General features: G+C 44.5%; 2 protein-coding genes across 4 annotated transcripts in view; both read right to left on the bottom strand.

Moving 5' to 3' along the window:
• Positions 1-522: 522 nt before the first annotated feature.
• LOC105692639 (potassium voltage-gated channel protein Shaw) overlaps positions 523-20246 on the bottom strand; it is a 29929-nt gene continuing 10205 nt past the window's right edge. Inside the window, exons 1-5 of one of the 3 annotated variants that reach the window (XM_020856196.2) lie at positions 9867-13203; positions 8168-8526; positions 6238-6432; positions 4514-5516; positions 523-3655 (exon numbers count right to left, since the gene is read on the bottom strand). In XM_020856196.2, coding sequence (XP_020711855.1) covers positions 3591-3655; positions 4514-5516; positions 6238-6432; positions 8168-8494 — 1590 coding nt within the window. In that variant the 5' untranslated portion in view covers positions 8495-8526; positions 9867-13203 and the 3' untranslated portion in view covers positions 523-3590. Of the gene's footprint in view, positions 3656-4513; positions 5517-6237; positions 6433-8167; positions 8527-9866; positions 13204-20246 lie in introns of those variants that run through there. The other 2 variants (XM_012411962.3, XM_048654383.1) reach the window with 2 other exon arrangements.
• On the bottom strand, positions 13352-19219 carry LOC105692681 (potassium voltage-gated channel protein Shaw-like). Its single transcript, XM_048654381.1, has 6 exons — positions 18685-19219; positions 17133-17561; positions 16686-16973; positions 15293-15502; positions 14990-15184; positions 13352-14873 (listed from the first exon to the last, which is right to left on the bottom strand). Exons 1-6 carry the CDS (start codon positions 18961-18963, stop codon positions 14616-14618), a joined length of 1659 nt encoding a protein of 552 aa, XP_048510338.1. The 5' UTR covers positions 18964-19219; the 3' UTR covers positions 13352-14615.

A 20246-nucleotide genomic window follows, 5' to 3' on the forward strand; every position in this document is an offset into this window, starting at 1 on the left:
TACCTATATAATAATCTTCAATATTATTATTCATTATTTGCATCGTTTTAATTATTTATTTAATTTCATTTGATTTATTTATTTATTTTTGTTTTTCTTCTTTTTTTTTTTTTCAAATTTCTTAATAGATCCGAGACTTAGCAATAAAATAATAATAATGATAATATTAACAACAATATCGGAATGATAATATACTAATGATAATTAGAATCACCAGCACATTAGGTAAATGACGGTCAATGGTGTGTGTGTATAAGAAAGTGAATAACGTGAAGGATTTTTCTTTTTTAAATTTGTTGCTTCTTTTTCTCTTCCTTCTCATGTAAAGGTAATAAGGTATTTTATAATATTTTACAACGTATTTAACTGCACATCGTCGTGTACATTTTATAGAATTTTTTTTTTTTTTTGTTCACGTGTGTTTCGTTTCTATAGCTGCGGTAATAATGATGTACAATTGAGGTTTTTTTTTTTTTTTATACCTGATATCATATATAATTTATGTAATAGATGATTGCGGAATGGGGGACGGCGGGCGAGGAGGGGGGGGGGGGGAAGTTGTGCGATGCATATTATTTTTATATATTTATATAGGTGGGTATCATAGGTTTTTTGGAATTTATATTCGGTGCACGCGTGCAGCCGTATTTTGCTATAGCTATATGATGTATTCATGTAGATTTATATATATACGTATTTATATATGGATATACATAGCTCACCGCGGATATGGTTTTTCAGAAAAATAAGAATCGAGGTACAAGATCGAGAGAAAAGAAAATTAACGATTTTCATCATTGTGCTTGGAAATAGTCGTGTGATTCGTATCGTGTATAGATTAACGATACGTACAAGATGTATATTCGTGCGAACGTGTAATAGGTATGTATTCAATGACGGAAGTAATGAGTCAAAAAATTAACGGAGGTGGTGATGGCGAGCGAATCACGGTTGTGTGCGATGTGCACTCGGAAATCGTGCAGCGCGCAATGGCGTCGTAGGGGTTGTATGAGTTTGAATCTTTCGTTGCGGGGTTGCGGGGAGGAAATCCTATGGAAGAACGGAGTCCTGGCACCGATTGTGTTCTCTGTGAGGAGGTAATAGCGATCGGGGGAGGGGGGAAAAAGAAACGAAACAAAGGAAACATATAGACGCGCGGGAAGGGTTGATTCCTCGTCGATACGTACGTCGTATATTTATCATAGTCATCGCGACGATGCGACGTATAGAAATTTTATACGTTATACACATGCCGTATACACACATACACGGGAATATAACCTCTATATAATACACATATGTACGAGCGTATGATGTGTGTATATATATTATTTTATACACAACAGGCTGTGTTTGTTTATCATCGTTTTTAAAATTGTTATTTACTTCGATCATGGTTTAATTTTACTTTTAATTTTATCTCCTTTCGTGTTCGTTTATCACATGTATTATTTAACATACATATATAGATGTACACATAACGGAGGATATGTTTGATTGGGCGGCAGCTTCGCGTCGCAAATTTAATTTATTATATTTTAACAGGTAATGTCCGCCGATTTTATCGAGGCTCAACACGTATATTATTTAGATATCTCTTTTTTTCTCGTCGTTTATGAACGCTGCACGTGTCACGCGTTCCGTATACTTATTTATTTATCTATGTTTGTATTGCATAATTTCATTCATTTGTTTATTCATTCTTTATTATTTTCTCACGTACGGTAATTCCAGCGAAAACCCCCGCATCGCAGGGCCATCGGATATGACACGTGACCGCGTGATGTTTTTCTCAACGATCAGCCAATATTGAGGTGATCAAAAATTAGTAACGTGATTTTCAATTATTCGCCTGGTACACGGCGTTTATTTTTCACCCCCTTTTCGTCTTCATACAAATATAATTTTTACCTCGATCGAACCTCTCGTGAATAATTAATCACATCGTACATATTCATAAGGCTCGACGGATGTGTTCTAAAAATTTTTTAATTCATTTTTAGTATTAGTTTCAGTTTCCTTTTTCTGGATTTTTTTTTTCTCTTCTTTTTTGTTGATAAAACTTGATAAAAATTTCAAAGTACAACAGATATTATTATATGTATATATTATATTGTATACCCTACATACGTGGCTATAACCATATAGAATCCAATCGGTGCACAGCGCGATTTCTTATCGTTTTATTATTTAACTTTTCGCCATTCTCATATTTTATTCATTCTCGTCTATACGTACACCCGAATTGTTCCCTTTGTTTTTACTTTTTTTTTTTTTTTGTTACATATATTCATTGTTCCCTTATAGTATTTTATTATTATTTATTTATTTTTTTTTTTCATTTTAACGCGCATTCTACCGAGCGATTATTCAATATTTTAATTAATAGTGTAAATACAAATATATAAAAAAAGATCGGTATATACCTACTTATCAGTGCGTCGGTTTATTTCGTCTGCGATATATACAAATTATATACGATTGAACGATACTATAAATTCATTCGCGACAGTTGTATAATATATCAGATAAAACGTCTACCTCCTTTTTGTGCTTTTCTTTCATTCTATCTTCAGATTTTTCGATTTCGATTTCAATATCGTCTCCGAATCGTCTGCGCGATAATATACGTCAGGCACCGAAAGCTACCCTCCGGCGTATCGTCGTAATACGTCATTTATCGTAACATATACCATTGAAAACGATCACGGGAATCCCCGTTCTTCCATAGTGATTTAATTTATGTACCAATTATGGCTACGGCTGAAAAGCTATTGTACCCGAGGTTCGTGTAACATGTAATGAAAATTTTTAATTGCAGGGGACGAGGGTGGGGAGTAGGATTCGAAGATCGTCAGCTGATTGGTCCCGGCGGCATCAGGGTGCGCAAAGTGATATATAAACGCGGCTCCGCTGCAAAAATCGCCCAATAGATTTTACGTTACATACACAATACCTAATTACAGATCGATTGATCGAGTCTCTCTACCTCTGTTAACAAGTCCGACAAAAATTCAATCGATTTTTTGGAACGTAGCCGCTGATAAAAGGCGTTAAAAAAGGGTGATTGCGGGGGAGGGGGGTAGCCAAGTTCAAGGTGGGGGGTGGGGGTCAAGAGGGTGCTACAAACTACGTGGTCGTGATTGATTGATTGATTGGATTTATTGATCGATCGATCGTACGATCGAGTGATTGATATAGATTCATTTATCGATCGAATCATTCGTTATACACAATTGTAACTATCTTTTAAGTACGTCGTGACGTGATAGGCCGCGTGCATCGGAGACGAAAAAGATTGTGATTCTTTTTTTTATTGTTAAGATCGTCCCTCGCCATTTTTTCGCCCCTCACGACGGCTCGTTCTTACTTCTATCTCTTTTACTCCGTTTCCTTTTTTTCCCTCTCATGCGTACGCACAGACGCTCACAGATATACGCAATAAAACGCACGTTCTTTTCCTGTTTTTTTTTTTTCTTGGTTCACGTATGATTTATCATTTTTATTACTCTGCAGAGTCCCATCTTTAAGTAGAAAACTCGCGTTCGAAGTTGCAGCAGCTAGTAGAAGCGACTCGACGAATGTCAACGTTAACCCAAATCTCCTGATGTCTTGGTCCCGTTGGTTCGCAGATTCGAGTTCCTCCGGCCTTCGTCTAAAACCCATCAGATAAATGGGAAAAATGTCTGGAGCAACCCCCTTTCGCCCCTACCCCCACAACCCTTTCCGCAACACCCTCCTCAACGCCATGTACAGATTGGTATAATTGAAGATTAACTTTTTCTCGAACGAATTAAAGTTAAACCGCGGTAGAAATTTTTTCCCGATTAACGTACGCGGAATTTTCGAGTGACGCTCGCGGATTTGACGATATCCTTCGAGCGACCCGATGATTATATAAATTGTAAACCGAGACGACGGAGATTTATTAATTTGCGATCCGGAAAGGGGAAGAGCTGGGATCACTTTAATAATTAATGTGGATCCCGGGTTCGTTTCCTGCGCCCGGTGACAAGGCTAGTCCCGTTTACCTGCTTGACCTTTAATCAGGAATATTTAAATGGGTTCGCTACAACCCATACGGGTGACCTTAGTCAGCTTTGGCTAAACTTTGTGTAAATTTGAGCAAGCGTGTCAAAGTCAACCGGTGAAATCCAACTAATTTTCCTCACTGTCACGCTTTGTCTGCTGCTAATTGTCCCGGGGGATCGGGAATCCCTGATTTTATTACGCCAAGGATACAGGCGAACCAGACTATTCATTTTCGGGGGTTGATCGGTAGGGTAACTGATTTTACCTGCGATTCTTTTTCTTCGCCATCGAAAGAATGAAAATTATCTCATCCTACGGGCTATCATACAAAATTACTTCGATACAATCGGCGACGTCCAAGTAGGACCGCCTCTGATTCACCCCGTGGTAAAATATCATCGAAAAATTCAAGGTACATCGCTCGACGTTCGCGAACGCCGCGAACTCGACGTTATCACCTATTCCTCGAGCATGCTCTTACCTGCTTTGGAGGCGAACGGGTCCTTGGGGTGATTGGTCTTGATGGCGTTCATTCGCCTGTTTTGTGCCCCGGGCGGACCACCGCCCCCGCAACCTCCCGGAGGAAGCAAGGCTACCTGTTGACCGCATCCGGGTACGCCACCCCCTCCAGGACCTCCGGTAGTGGGGACTCCGGGTATCCTGACTCGGGGTTGTTCCACGGGTAGTACGCGACGTCGTTTCTTAGGGAGCTTCGCGCGTGCTTGCGTGTGGCTGTAGTACATGGCGAAGTTACTCACGATTACGGGAACCGGGAGAGCGATCGTCAGTACGCCGGCCAATGCGCATAGCGCGCCGACGAACATCCCGACGTATGTCTTTGGTACCATATCCCCGTAACCTACGGTGGTCATGGTTACCAGGGCCCACCACAACCCGAGCGGTATGCTTTTAAAGTCATTCTTCGGGTTGTACTGAATCCGTTCCGCGTAATAGACGAGACTGGCGAATATCACGATACCGAGAACGAGGAAAAATACGAGTAGAGTGAGTTCCTTGGCGGACGCGCGGAACGTCTGAATTAGGATTTTCAGTCCCGAGGAGTGCCTCGTTAATTTGAACAGTCTCATTATTCTGATAATACTGAAAAACTCCAATATGTCCGCGTTCTCCAAGTGCGAGGCGAACTTCTGCAGGAACAAATCTATGTAGAAGCTCAGCGTCGCTATCATGTCGATCAGATTTACCGAGCTCTTTATGAATTCGCATCGATTCGGACTCGCGACGATCCGTATGACGAACTCCAGTGTGAACCACGCGTTGCATACGCACTCGATGTAAAAAAACGCGTCGTGAGCGTTCGTGTGAGTCTTGTCCAACGCCCATGACGTCGTGTTGTCTCCGTAAACTGTTTTATTTATAATCACAGGCACACGCATGTCCGGGTGCGTCTTCAGGCAGAACGACAGTATCGAGACGCATATGAAGAAGACCGATATCACGCCGATTATCTGCAACACGGGAGACTTCAATTGTATTTCGTTATTACCTCGACAACGGACGTTCTCGATCACTCGACATAAAAAATCAACGAAACAAAACACACACACATAAAACCTCTCCCAAAATCATCGATTCTCGTGCCGAGAGTCGCAAAGCAGCGACATCCCTTGAGCGCAGGGTGCAGAGTCGAAAAAAATTCAAAAGTATCGTTTTCACGCGATTCAAATCCTCGAACGTGACGTGGTTATTTGTTTTCCTCCAGGGGTGCGACGAACCGCGAGATACGCCTCGAACCGTTCGCATCTTTGCCATCGAGTCACAAACGATAAACGTAATCTTTTTTGAGAGATTTTTATTCAAATCACGTATTTTTACATGCAAAGCAGGAGCGACGAGAACGCGAGTCACGAAATATTGGGGTGCAGAAAGTTCTTCGCGAGTGCGCTTTTTTGCGCTCTCTCTCCCGAATCTCCTTTTTTTTTTCGCGCTTTTGTTTCCAAGCCGACAATCGTCAAGGAATATTCGCGAGATTAAGATTCCGCCGTTCGGCAGAAAGAATCGTCTCGAAAAATTATCGGCGATCTTAATCACAAAATGGCGGTAATGACTGGGGTGAACTATGAAGCGAGAAGTTTTGAAAGCGCCCGAGTTCTATTAACAAAGTTTCGAATGTTGTAACAAGAGAGAGAGAGAGAGAGAGTTATTCCGTTCGAATGTGCTTTCATCCGACCCCTTGCTACTCACCTTCGCAGCGTTCGAGGAATACGGCTCGTCAAACAACGACCACATTTTAGGTTTTAGCCTCTGCCACCACGAAAGTGTACCCTCGTAATAATCCTCTTCGAAACCAAATTTCCTCGCGAGTTCTTCGTCGCTCGGTTTGTCCGTGTCGAGGTCCAGTCTGTCCAGGACGGCGAGAGTCTCCTGCGTATCCCGATGCTGAAACCAAAGAAGTAGAAGAATCGTTACCCAAAAGAATATCATTTTCTTCGAATCCGAAAAGTCAGGGATCGAAATCCGACGTAAAAATATTCCACGGAGTCAAAGATGACCCTGAAGTTGGACGGGTTTTGAGAGAAAAATTTCGAACATTGATTCGCCGGGCGCTTTTTTTACACCGTGACGGATTCACCTCCTCGACGGTATGTAAAAATGAGGGGGGGGGGGGGGGGGAGTAAAAATAAAAGCGGAGTATTTTGACGCTGCGAATCGAATGCGCGTTGAGGACGGGGTGGTGTATCCGAATCGAATGTAAAATGGATACGGATATTCGGGACGTGTGCGGAGTTAAAATATACCTATTTGTTGTTAACAACTACTTTGCGTGGTTGTACGGAATAACTTTTTTCTGGTCCCTGATCTATTTTCTTTCTAGCGCGGTCAATCGATACCTGCGACGTTACCAGCCACGCTGCCTATACCTATACCTGTACATATTGCGGTGGTGTGTGCGCCACTGGTGCGGAGGAATAATAATATATAATGTATCTATGTGTAAAATACTTTCGAGTGGATACCTACACGTTGTAATACGTATATTTTTCCCTCTATTTTCAGATGTTTATTGAAAGCGCACCTTGTCTCGGTCGAGATTAGCCGCGCTTTAAAAGAAATAGAACCGTTAAATATATGTACGTGAGAATGTGTAACGGTACACCACACACCGTTGGAAAACCGGACAATTTGTAGATACTATAGTCGTACGTACAACTTCCACTCTTTTTAGCGAACGCGATCGAAGACCTCCCGCAGTAAATCTGCACCTCCGAATACGTGAGTGGACTGAACGGGGGGAAAAAGCAGCAATTCTTCGAGCCCAATAATTACGCGGTTACGAAGGCGTCGAATTGAATTCATTTTTTGCTCCTATCAAAATTGAACTCGGTAAAAGAAACACGTGACTCCGTAGCGTATGTGTCGCGATAAAAGAGAGAAAGAAAGAGAGAGACGCTTAACTACGTATTTTACGTACACTGTGCTGTGAGAAGTTTTTGTTTTTTTTTTCATTTTGTTTGATATGAAAGACACGCGCGCGGTATCGCGGTGGTTGAAATTTTTTTCATTCTTCCTCGCTACTTTGCTCCTTTTTTTTTTTTTTTTTTGTTCGTTTCTCTCTCATTTTTTCGCGCTGTTTTTTTCGTGCGTCAGCAAAATGTAATCGCTAGCTGATGTAGTTAAAAACTTTATAACACGGTGTTCGTTTCACGGTATAGATATAACATATAGCAGGGGAAAAATCGAGTAGGAAAATCGAGAGCTTAGCTGTATCTGGAAATGCGATATTGTCGTACGATCAGATGATACGTGGGACGTGCAATTTATACGGGGTGAAAAAAATTCAACTGTTTTGACGGCGTCGGGTTGAGGAGGAGAATCGTCTTAACGGTGATACAGGCGTCGGGTGTGCGAAAATCGAAGGAAAATTAACCCCTTTGCTGCGTTTTGAGAAAACAATAGGAGAGGGCTCGAATAACACGTAGGAAGCAATTCGGTTAAACGTGTATACTTTACTTTGTTGAAGTTCACTCGAGATTCCGTATTCTCCTTTCCCGGTTCGGTAAAACGTGCGATTAAAATTTCATCGGCAAAGCTTGGAACAATGAGATCGCGGAACTCGTGGTGTTCGCGAAATTGAGCGCGCCTATCGTCGAGTAAGGAAATTTGAATAATTCACCTGGGTGTACGTCATCCAACAACACGGTTCGACCTGGTTGGAATCGAGGCCCCAAAACTCCAACTCCTCTTCGAAAAGAGGACCGCACACGTCGGTAGGGTAGTGCAATTTTCCCGTCCTGTAGTAGTTGAGGACCTGGGCGAAGACACCGGGATGTCGATCGAAGAAGTACTCGTTCAGGATGGGGTCGTAGTTGGCGAGCGCCTCCGTCAACCTCGAGAGTCTCGTTGCTGGTATTTTTTTTAGGGTCGCCTTGTAAGTCTCGTGACGTATACCCCCAACGTTGAGTACCACGCGGTTTTCCGCGTCCATGTTGATCAGATTCATGCTGATCGCGGCTCTGATGGCGCCGATCCCACCTGAAATATTTAATTGCCATTTTTCAATAAATCGCACCCCCCCCCTCCCCCCTCCCCGGCAGACGAAACTTCCGCGCTAACTTCGATTAATATTCACCCGAATCGTCGCCCTAATAACCCCCCCCACACCTCGGACGTTTTATTATACGCGACAGCCATTACCTGTATTTAACTATAATAATGACTTTCGCCACGTTCTCCTGCAACCCTAGCGTTTAAGAACCTCTACGTATATAAGTGCTCGGATACGTGCTGAATAAATTGCAGACTTGTTAAAGCCCTGGGCTCCCGTTGATTGGGCGTGAAATCCGATTGATATTAAGCGACGCACGGAGGCGGAACTTCATCAGCGAAACTTGATGTATAACGACGATAAGCGGGATCGCCGTGCGATAAAGAGACGCGTTGCTCAGGTACCTCATTTTTTCATCTGTTTTTCTTCACCCCTTCGCCGCTTCCATTGTTTCCCTACAGAGGATATCACTTCGCGCAGGGAAATGCGAATCAAAGGATCCGGTAGATGTAAGGGTTACTCGGCGTCGAAAGGGTTACGATTATTGCGGGAGTCTGAGGGTCCCGGATTCAGTTGACTGGAAGGAATATATAATGATCAGGGTTAGCGGAAGCATCACATTTTTCCTTTTTCCTAGGGGCAGCCGAGAGGCGGGAGGGAAAAAAGAAATAATTTGGAAGCGGAAAGGGATTTCGAGGAACCAAATTAATTATATACACCCGAAAGGGGGAAGGGGGGAAGGCGGAGGGAGAGGGAAGCTGGGGTGCTCCGGTTTCCGACTGCACATATATCTCGCTCGAACAGACGCCCAATTCCCGTAGAAGGTCCACCACGTTCCCCATGCGCGCGATTTTCCCTACCCCGCGCGCGTTTCACATCCCCCTATCCCCCGATGCGAGGCCTCGCGCGCCTGACAGCGCGCGATCGAAACCTCCTCCACCCGTGACGTCACTCGTCGTCGTAGAAAGAGAGAGAGAGAGAGAGAGAGGGAGAGAGAGAGAGAAGCCGAGAGAGAGCAGGAGAGAAGGAGAGAGAAGAAATATAGAAGCGCGCGGGGAATCGATATCGTGCGTGCAAAAGCACGCGAGCTAACCGATAACCCCTAATCTCCCTTGGTCGCCCTAATCGCCCCGAGTTGCACGACTCGTCGGCATCAGGTAGGTCAAACTATTCGACGTTCGAGGATACGTTAAACATGGTAAAATGGCGGGCGAAGCCCCGATTACGACAATCCCTTGAAAAAAATACGCTTCTCCTTACGCTCTATTTTCCATCCTCACCCTCGTCTTTCCTCGTTGAAAATAGATAACTTCCGATTCGTACGCACCCTTAGCTTTTTCATGACCAGCATATCCTCCACAACATCTCAGCGGCCCGTCCTTTTCTCATCATTTGCACCTGGCGCCGGTTCGGCACCGGTGCGGTACCGGCAGGGCACTTAGCTCCTGTCGTACCCGATGTCCTGCGATCACAGGAAGCCGTCTGACCGCGTCACTTTTACCTGATTCTCGAAATTTGTCTTTTCCTTATTTTTTGTTTTTTTGTTTCAAATTTTTTCGGACGTTTCAAATTTTTTAGTTCCGTCGCACTGAAAAAAAAAGAAACTCTCGAGACACCTGTACTTCGAGTCTGGTGAGGCGTATCGTCTTCGAGATAGCGGATGAAAAAAAAAAAAAACAACGGAGCGACGTGATTAACCGCGTCCGATTATCACCGCGGATCAAACCGTTCCAGCAACGAGAACGACGCGAGGTTATGCATAGTCGGTATTATCCGACGAACAGCCTCCGCTTGAGCGCAGACTAAACTGACCCCGACGTCGAACGACGGCACTGCGGGGGACAGAGGGTGCGACAGAGGGTGTCTCGACGCGCAAACTCGACGTCGACGACGTTCCCGTTCCCGTTTTCGTTCTCGTTCCCGTTTTACCGTTCCCGTTCCCGTTCCCGTTCCCGTCATCGCTCATACCTCCGCCACTTCCGCCGACGACCGTTTCGCTGACCCACTGTCCCCTGCCACCCCCTTCAACGTCGTTTCTTCACCCTCGCCCGCCCTCCCTCGCCGATTCATGCCGCCATTATGGTCACACACACCCTGCGTATTATAATTTGCATCGTGGAGAATCTGAAACGCACAATAGCGGGGAGGGCTACTGTGTATACGCTACACCGTGTCTGCAACTCGTACCGTGGATATATAATATTGAACGATATATATCTATATTCGTATACCTCATTTGTCCTTTGTCCTTTCGTCGTACATCCCTCGTACAAGTTTAACCAGAACGGAACGCAATGCGGTTTGAAAAAAATGTACGTTCCATTGAAAGTTACATTACATTTATACATGAATAGTTGACGAGAACTTCAGTAGGTACAGCTACATAGTTACAAAGGTGTTACGTGGGATATTAGCTATTTAACGTCAAAAAGAAAAAGAAAAAGAAAAAAAAAAACAAAGAAGCGAAAAAACCACTTGACTTTTTCCGATATATATTCCCTGAACCGTTAAATTACTACGCGCGGTTATTTTCTATTCGGTTTTGAAAATAGTTGAGAGCAATTCCTCGATAGCTTTTTCTCGCGTGTATATATATATATATATATAGCGGTACTGCACGTGGTATATCTGTGTCCGTACGGTATAGGCGGGTGTGTACACATAGCATCCCCGTGGTGGTTCAAGTGGGCAAGCTTTCGACATGAAGATAAATGGGTCGTAACAGCGGGGAGTTTGTTAGGAAAACAACAAACGAGTCCTGCAGCCGTTATTGTACACGGATGTTGCGGGTTTTACGTTTTCACGTGTACAACGGTAACTTCGAAAATGTCGGTACGAAATGACCGAGGTGAAGGGGGTAGTTTTGTATCCCCTTCGTTTCCATACGGAAGAATGGGGCGACGGGGACGAGCCTCGACGCTTGACCCATTTTATAAGATTTTTTACACCCGGCCCTCGTTTTTTTTCAATCTTCTTTTTGCCCCCCCCCCCCCCCCCCCGCAGCCCTTTTTTTATTTATTTTTTTTTTTCGTTTCAGCGGGTTTCCGAACCTCGCCGATTCTAGAAACCTCGCCACAATCGGAACCATATTTATCTGGAACAGGTTTGATTCCGCATACACTTTCGAGGGGCACCCCGGCAATACTTTCCGAGGGTCGGATTCAATCCCTATAAGTATATATAGGGGAGGCTCCTATCTACGCGCCTCGTAGCCGCTGCAGCTTTATCGACTACGGGCTGAGTGTCCTCGCTAAATATTACAGCGATGCTTGATTTCGGTCGCTGCATAAAATATGAATGCGGAATATTCCCACCCCCTGTACGTATAGATGGTTAGACACGTCAGATATCTGCCAGTCAGTGTCTTGCGAATCAGAATCTATTTTATTATGATGCTGATGCTGCCACTAAAACTTTCAGCCGAATACGTCGAGGTATCTCCGTGCAGGGTGTTATCCGCATGTGACGCCGAATTACATCGTTCCTTTCGAGTGGCACCGAAATCTATTTCGATGTTCCTCGTCAAGCGATAATTCCGAATAGCGGCTCGATTCTTTTCCATTTTACCAACGGTCGTGCGTCGCATGAAAATGATAATTGCACACAGAGCGACACGGATAGGAAATCTCTTCGACGTCAAAGCGTGCAAAGTATAGTGAAACATCTGAGATTTCCGAGGTATGTATAGTGGGCAAAGGCGAGAAAAAAACGTTGAAAAAGAAGGAACAAATTCCGTCCAATTGAAGCAAAGTAGCATGAGGAGTGTGTATACGTACGTTAAGGCGAGGAGAAAGGGGGATGAAAGTAAAGGCGATATGAATATACATGAATATACATGATGCCGCTGTACATATGTACATAAATATATACCTATGTATACACACGGAGCGGTGTTGACATATGCCGACTTCGCGGGGGCAGGGGGGCGGGGGTGCTCTTCACGCGTTTCCCGAGTACGGGTACCCGGGTTCGCGTCCTCTCGCGATTTCCCCCCCTCCGCCCTTCGAATTCCACATACTCGGGGATGCCACGCGCCTCGTGACGTCACGGGGACCGTTTCAAAGAAAATTTTGCAAGGCAAGGGTGAGGTCGTCGCTGGATAATGCGGGGTGTAGGCGGCGGTGTGAGTCGGATAGAACGTCGGGGGATGGTCGCCTCGAGCAAATGTTCACCCGGTCGATTCCACGCTTGCGCCTTCGTCCCACCTGGAACCGACTCTGCGTGGCACATATAGGTAGGTACATACGACGCTATGTACCCACCACCACCACCCCCTCCCCCCCTCCGCCCCCCCCACACGGTGTGTGTTACATACTTACGTAGCTTTCAACCGTAGACACGTAGCTATAGATGCAACGAAAAACTCGCGCGCGGTGTATACGTACGTACGTACCTTCGTACTCTACGTATTTTAACAAACTTGCGTCGCATGTACGTCGTACATCGTACATTGTACGTACGTGTTCGTGCGAGTACTCCCAGCGGTTTAATTCCACATATTGCAGCTAATCGAATCCGTTGAATTTCACCGAACTAAACGATTCCAACTTCGTCTATTCCCTCCGTCCCATCTGTCTATCCGAATGTAATTTGTTTTACACATTACCCTGTAATCCTTCAACGATTCGACGCTAGCTGCGGGCTATTACGATATGGAAACGTAACGTCAATTGTACGCAGGTGAATTGATTTGTATTAACGTAGCTGACGTGTGCCCCAGATGTACAGGTGTATACGTATAAATACACAGCGCTCCTCCTACTTTGTGGGACCTTTAATTGATTTGTATTAATTAATAATTTAGTTACTTCGTTTATTTTTGTTTTTTTTTTGTTTTTCAAATCATCGAGAGGCTGCACTGTTTTAATCTCCGTTTAATCATAGTTCATTTCGATCGCACAACAAACACCTAGATTCTCTATGACACGTATAACACCAACCAGCGCGTGTACCGTGTTGATCACTCCGCAACGTGTACGAGGTAGTCGTAAAAGCGATCGAATATTAACGAGTTATAAAGCAATTAATCATTCCGCACGATATATCGCCATTGAACGGCTGATGCTGACATGTAGCCAGATATATATACGTACGCGCATGCAGGGAAATGAGCACCTTTTTCTTTTTTTGTTTTTTTTTGTTGCTTCCGCTCTTTTTTCTTTTTTTTTCAACAAAGTTAATGTAATTTTATTCCCGGCGCAATGACCTGATCGCGAGACTGTTGTTCACGTATTGATGTTAAAGAAGCTAAAAAAAAAAACAGAAAAAACTCGATCATCGGTCCGGAAAGGTACCCCGTGCGGTGTGCGGGTGAAAAAAATGCTTTGAAGCCGAGGAAAATGTTCAGAATTTCGAAATTTATTGATCTATTGGAGCCCCATACGTTTGTACGCATGATAATATCGAAGCAAACTAATTTGCCGCGCTACGAAACGGATGTTTATAGATAGAATCTCGGGCGCGCGCGATTAATTTCTGAGACGTTGATAAAGTAACAAAAGACGTAAATACAGGAGAACGATTTCGGGTGTAAGGTCAAATTGCCGCGTAGAATATGATCGTATAATGTATATATATCTATAGACGAGTCGCGTAAATCATTCGTAATTAGCCTTTGTTGCGAAGTTTCTATACGACGATCGAGCATTTGATTCGTTATAAAGTCGATGGCGATGAATTAGGGTTACAAGGATTGTTCGGGCGCGTGCACCGTAGGTTTACGCAGAACGATAAAACAACAATTTATATCGGCTTCTGGCGGGCCGTGAAACGTCCACGAAAATTTGAACGATCTTCGAAATTGCTTTTGGGAACAGTCAGCTCCCCGATAACGAAGGCTTCCGCCTAGATTAATTGTCTCAAGCGAATATAACGACGGAGTATTTAACAACAATTAGTATCGACTACCGGCTCCCTGATACCTCCTCTTTATACGCACAAATGTAATTACGCATCGTATCACCGCCACCTGCGGGCACCACGACTCTTTGAATATTCATAAGATACGTAATATCATCTATTTGCATATAATCAGTAGGTTGAATTAAAATTGCCCTGATAATCTCGTCGATTATATTCATAACGTAGGATTGCAAGCATCCGAAAACGCGAGGGACGTTAAGGGGTGGGATTTTTGGGGTTCGCCGTCACGTCCCTCGATCGGAATTTGATTTTTTATCGTTTCCAAAACTACTTCAGCCGAGTCTGCTGGGGCAGGAGGAGTGCTTCCGCAATTATTATTCGTAATCTGCCTCGCCTCGCGCTTCTTCTCCTCGGATGTGGGCATGGAATTCGCTCTCGGACGGCGAGGAATCTCCGGCTGAGTGACGAAAATCTGCGGCAGTCAGTTTGAAAAAAAAAAAAGAAGCAAATCATTATTCATTCGCCCTATCGAATTTTCAACGGATCGAGAAATCGGAAGGGAGAAATTTGAGGCATCGCGTTGCGCACCTTTATCTGGGCGACGGTGTCGGTTCCTATTGTGGCAGGACGAGGCGTCAGGGGTGCCGTAAACCTCGGCAACGTACTGACTAAACGTTGATTCTGGAGATGTGTAGTATTTAGTTGGGGCTTATGGTGTCTGTTTCTGTGCGGCACCTCCGCGGGAAGCACCCTGCGTCGTTGCTTGGGTAATTTGCTCCTGGCCTAGAGCGTCAATCGCGCGACGTGGCATAGGATTAAGAGGAGGTGATGATCGTGAGAGAAATCGTTCAATTATTAAGAGTATTCTCAAGGTCGTTGACAATTATTTACCTGCGTGTGGGAATAGAACATCGAAAAATTACTGACGATAACCGGCACGGGCAACGCGATCGTCAACACTCCCGCCAACGCGCAAAGTGCGCCGACAAATTTACCCGGAAACGTTTTTGGCGCCATGTCCCCGTAACCGACCGTGGTCATCGTTACCAAAGCCCACCACAGTCCTTCGGGGATGCTCTCGAAGTTGTTGCCAGGATTGTTCTGCAAATTCAAGTTGAGTAGGTAATTCGGCTTCTCAATTGGTTGCATCCTCGAGGGACAAAAAATTCGGAGAGGGAGTCGATCGATTGGGAATTTTTGCTAGGAAAGATGACGCTCGAAAAATTCGATCGAGGGGTAGGATGAAATGACGAGGAGCTAGTCATGACTTTGAGCAGACGTCGTCTACAGAGTTTCGTCTCGTTTCGTTAAGTTTACGGAGTCAAGGAACGACGCATTGCGGTCTTTACGCACTGTTGAACGTGTGGGCGACCAAGATGTCGGACCGTAGATACGGCGCTAGGTAGAAACAGTTGTCTGCTTGTTCCGTAGGAAAGCTGCAAGCAACTTTTCGACTATTCAGGGCGTAACACAACTCCAAGAGTAAAATGCTCGGATCACACGCGGAATGTAGAGGTAGTTGAATGAAAAGAAGAACGCGGTAGACTGGAAGTTGAAACTAGCACAAGTGGACTCGCAGGAATTACTCTCGGTTAGAATAGCTGGGGAGGTGGCGCACCGTCGGAAAATGAAAAAAAAAAATAAATAAATAACCGAATAAAAGAGAAAAACGATTAGTTTTTGCTTTCAAACTTTCGGCTGAAAACTTCTGTCTTCCGAAACTCCTGCGGGGTGATGAACTTTGATCTAATAATAGCGAGTGAAAGAAGAAGAAAAAAAAAAAAGAAACTCCGAAAATCTCGTTATTTTACTTCACCCAAAAAAAACGAGAACATGCGCGTTTACCGAAGCTCCGTAAATTTTCCAAAACCCCTAACAAACTGGACAAATTGTTTACGTGTACAGCTCCGAACCTCGAACGTCGGGAAAATTTATCTCTCTCGAACGTTCGATTCACGTGACACGATTAGAGGAAAAAAAAAATTTTTCCACGTTATCCGCGCGGAGCTTCGAACGAAAGTTCGTGAGAAATTTTAATCCGTACCGCTCGTCCCGAATCGATTTTCGAACGGATCTTCGACGAACGAACGCTCTGCTCGACTAGTAATAAGGTTGGAACGATGTAAAGGAGCTGAAAATATCGACAGATTTGGCGACGTTATATCCCGATCATATTCCGTGACTCGATTTCGTATCCATTAGCGCTTAATTCTTTTCAAATCTCTTTATCCCCGGCTGAATCTGGTTAAATTTTTCGCTCACAATCGGTTTTTTTTTTTCTTACCTGAAGACGTTCGGCGTAGTACACGAGACTGGCGAACAGTACGATACCTAATAAAAGGAAGAATACCAGGAGGCCGAGTTCTTTCGCGGATGCCTTGAAGGTGTGAATGAGGATGCGAAGACCGGGCGAGTGTCGAGTGAGTTTAAACAGACGGAGAACTCGCACGATGGAGAGTGCTTCCAAAAAGGCGACATGGTGCACTACGAATTCCGTGTAAAAACTCAGAGTAGCTGCCAGGTCGATGAGGTTCACCGGCGACATCGCGAAATGTCTGAGACTCGGACTCACCTGAAATAGAGGCGTGAAAATTACGGAAGATTTCGGGAACGGAGACGAATTTGCCCCGCGGCGAGTGTCGGAAGTGGCGACATCGTAAGACAATTAAGATACAAAAGATCTTCGGGTTCGGGGCCGGGGGGACGGGGGGGACGAGGAGGATTTACACACCAGACAACGCAGCATCATCTCGACCGTGAACCATCCGTTGCAAGCCAACTCGACGTAGAGAAAAGCCCAGTGTGGTTTCGTCGTACCCTCGCCGTCGTCCGTTTCCGCGGGGACACGCGATACTCTCATGTTTTCGTGGGTTTTCAAGCAGAAGGAGATGACGGAGAGGCAGATGAACAGAACGGAGACGCAAGCGATGCCTTTGGCTAACGGGGAGGAATAGGGTTCGTCGAAGATTGCCCAGATACGTGGTCGTAGACATTGCCACTTGGTTAAATTTCCCGAGTAGTAAGCTTCTTCGTAGCCAAATAAACGCGCCACTTCTTCGTCGTTCAAACGATCCGCGTCGATGTCCAGTTTGTCGAGAATGGCCAGCGTGGCTTGCGTGTCCCTGTGGATGCTGTAGGTGCTCCAGCAGCAGGGTTCCACCTGAAAAACGACAGTTTCGTCGAAAAAACGCGGTGATTTATTTGACTTGTCGAGCTTTTTTCTTCCGGTACAAAGTGCTTTTTTGAAACAAAAAAAAAAAAAAAAAAAAAGACTCGAACTCAGACCCCCCGCATCAATGGGATATAAATTTCCCCTGTACGTTTTATCGAGAGCTTTCTCGTGTAACGTAAGTCGCTGAGAAGGTTTCCCGGCGATAGAAATAATTACTCGAAATTGGAACCCTCGCAACTTTGAGGAGGTGTTTCACTGCTGGCCGATGATAGTCCGTAATTAATTGTAACACGAGATTTGAAAGTAAATCGAGCTTAATGGTTTCTGAGAGCGTGTCATCGACCGACTGCTGGAAAGTGGAAAGCTTATCGGACCGGAATAACCTGGATCGGTGAATTCGGGATGATTTTTACACTTTTACAACTTCGGAAAAAAAGGTCTACGTTCAAAAGTTCAGTAATTCACTCTTCTCCACGATCTATTTCTATTCGCGATAAGTGAATCTCGAGGTGATCGGAAACAATCGAGACATGATATACGGTACGATTGTGCGGTACTACGAAAATATTTATCATTCAAACGCCAAACGGGGTATAACGAGGCTTCGGCCTCCGCTTCTCGTTGCACGTCGTAAAACAGAACATGAAAATCCGCGAGTGAAAAACACGCATCGACGACAACCCAACCCGATCCTAGCAAACGCTCGCCATTTACACAAGAATATTTTTTCGGTTTTCGAAAAAGGCAGCGGGTAATGGTCGTACAAATGGCATGTCGACTGACTCTGCAGTATTTATGCAGCATGGGAACAGTGCAGTGGGATTTATGCCAGTTTAAAATACATCTGCGGAGGTACACCGTCACTTTATGATGGCATTAAAATTCGAACCAAGGATTTTAATGGTCTCCATGCTATTGTGCGGTTAAAGTTAGCTTGTGCAAATCTAAATAGACAACGCGCCGTCGCCACGTGCTCCGCAGATCTCGTTATTGTTCTTAAAAGAGAAAAAAAATAATAATGGAGTCGAGAACCTCGAATGATGAAAAATGAATCCAAGAAGGGTTGGACTTTTTCCGAAAAACTTGAAAATCATACGTATCCTCGACGAACCTGGTTCGAATCGAGGCCCCAAAATTCAAGTTCCTCCTCAAAAAGCGGTCCGCAGACGTCGGTGGGGTAGTGAAGTTTTCCAGTTCGATAATAATTGAGAACTTGAGCGAAGACGCCTGGGTGACGGTCGAAAAAATATTCGTTAAGTAGGGGGTCGTAGTTCGCCAGAGCTTCGGTTAACCTGGACAACCGAGTCGCCGGGATTTTCTTTAACGTTGTTTTATAAGTTTCGTGTCGGATTCCCCCGACGTTGAGCACCACTCGGTTCAGCGCATCCATCGCCTCAAATTTGTCCACCGACCATTTAACGGAAAGTTCGCTCCTTTTCGATTTTCAAAAGCCCCGTCCCGACCGCTCGAGCAAAAAATCATCAAAATCTGATTCACATTTTCTCTCACAAACTTAAGAGGGGAACACGGTAATTCTGGTAACACTGATTATCTAACGAACTTGTTTGAATAGAGAAAAAAAGAAGAACCCTGAAGACAAAAATGAACATCGATTGGGAAATACTTTGATAAATAATTCAATCGTTTCGTTACTGTTTATAGAACCGACCGATGTATTATGTTCCGACGTTACATCTGTTCTTGGATAAATAATTCTTTTGCTAGGGATCTGCGGCGAATGCACGGCATAACAGATGCAGGTGGAGTCGCATGTGGTCGTACACGAACACGGAAACCTACCAGCTACTGATTTTTAGAAATTTATTTCTCCTAGAGCGAATGGAAAAAGTTTTTCACTTGTTTACCGTTCCACGGAATGCTGGCAATAAATTTAATACCATTCACTCAAAAACTTGAAGAAAGTTCACAAGCTACTCGCGACGACGACGGAATGAAAAGCACGGGGAGAATCGGGTATCCATATTTTTTTGTCTACTCTGAACGTCGTTTCTTTTTTTCCGCAACTTTCGAACAAATTTTTCCATGCGGTAGGAGCATGCAATCTTTCCGTAAAGTTTATACGGTGGTGGTATCTTTAAAAAAGGGTATAAGATTGCAATAAAAATGATGTTATCGCAGATTAATAAATCTGACGTCTTTCTTTCGCTCAACTCCTAATTGCGAGTCCTCTTTTCGCTTGGATAGTCGTCGGCGATTCGTCGCACGTAATTTTTTCACTCGTACCCGAAATCCACCGTGTTTCTTATAAAATTCGAGGAAGGTGGTGTCTTTTCCACCGTTTTTCGAACGGGTGTTCGATACCACTTGCGTTTGAAAACCGCACTAACAGCGGCTAAGGTGCCGCAAGTGCGGTGAATCTTCATCCCCACCGTCCCAAACTTCTGGCATCTTCTTATTTCAGTTCTATAAATTCGGCCATGTTTATTTGGCCAGCTAAAGCAGATGCTCCGCACGCCGATGGTTTAAGATTAATAATTTTCACAACTAGTGGTCTAATGGGTGATTTTTGAGTTCGCCTTATCGCCAGAGCTTCTGCGAAACCCACCGGTTGCGGTACCTATACCTCGCGATCACGGACGTCATACCTCCTCCGCCGAGACGAGTCCGGACGTCAGACGTCGGAAGCACGTCCCGCCACGAGTTGGATAATAT

The sequence above is a fragment of the Athalia rosae genome, chromosome 4 (genome assembly GCF_917208135.1).
Source record: "Athalia rosae chromosome 4, iyAthRosa1.1, whole genome shotgun sequence".
NCBI lineage: Eukaryota > Metazoa > Arthropoda > Insecta > Hymenoptera > Athaliidae > Athalia > Athalia rosae.

What these genes read in the sequence shown, in the direction of transcription:
- LOC105692681 (XM_048654381.1), bottom strand. Translation starts at nt 18,963, where the DNA reads ATGGATGCGCTGAACCGAGTGGTGCTCAACGTCGGGGGAATCCGACAC. An exon ending in ACTACGCCGAACGTCTTCAG is followed by an intron (nt 15,503 to 16,685) that starts GTAAGAAAAAAA and finishes TTGAATTTGCAG; the next exon opens with AACAATCCTGGCAACAACTT. An exon ending in TGTTCTATTCCCACACGCAG is followed by an intron (nt 15,185 to 15,292) that starts GTAAATAATTGT and finishes TTGACGCTCTAG; the next exon opens with GCCAGGAGCAAATTACCCAA.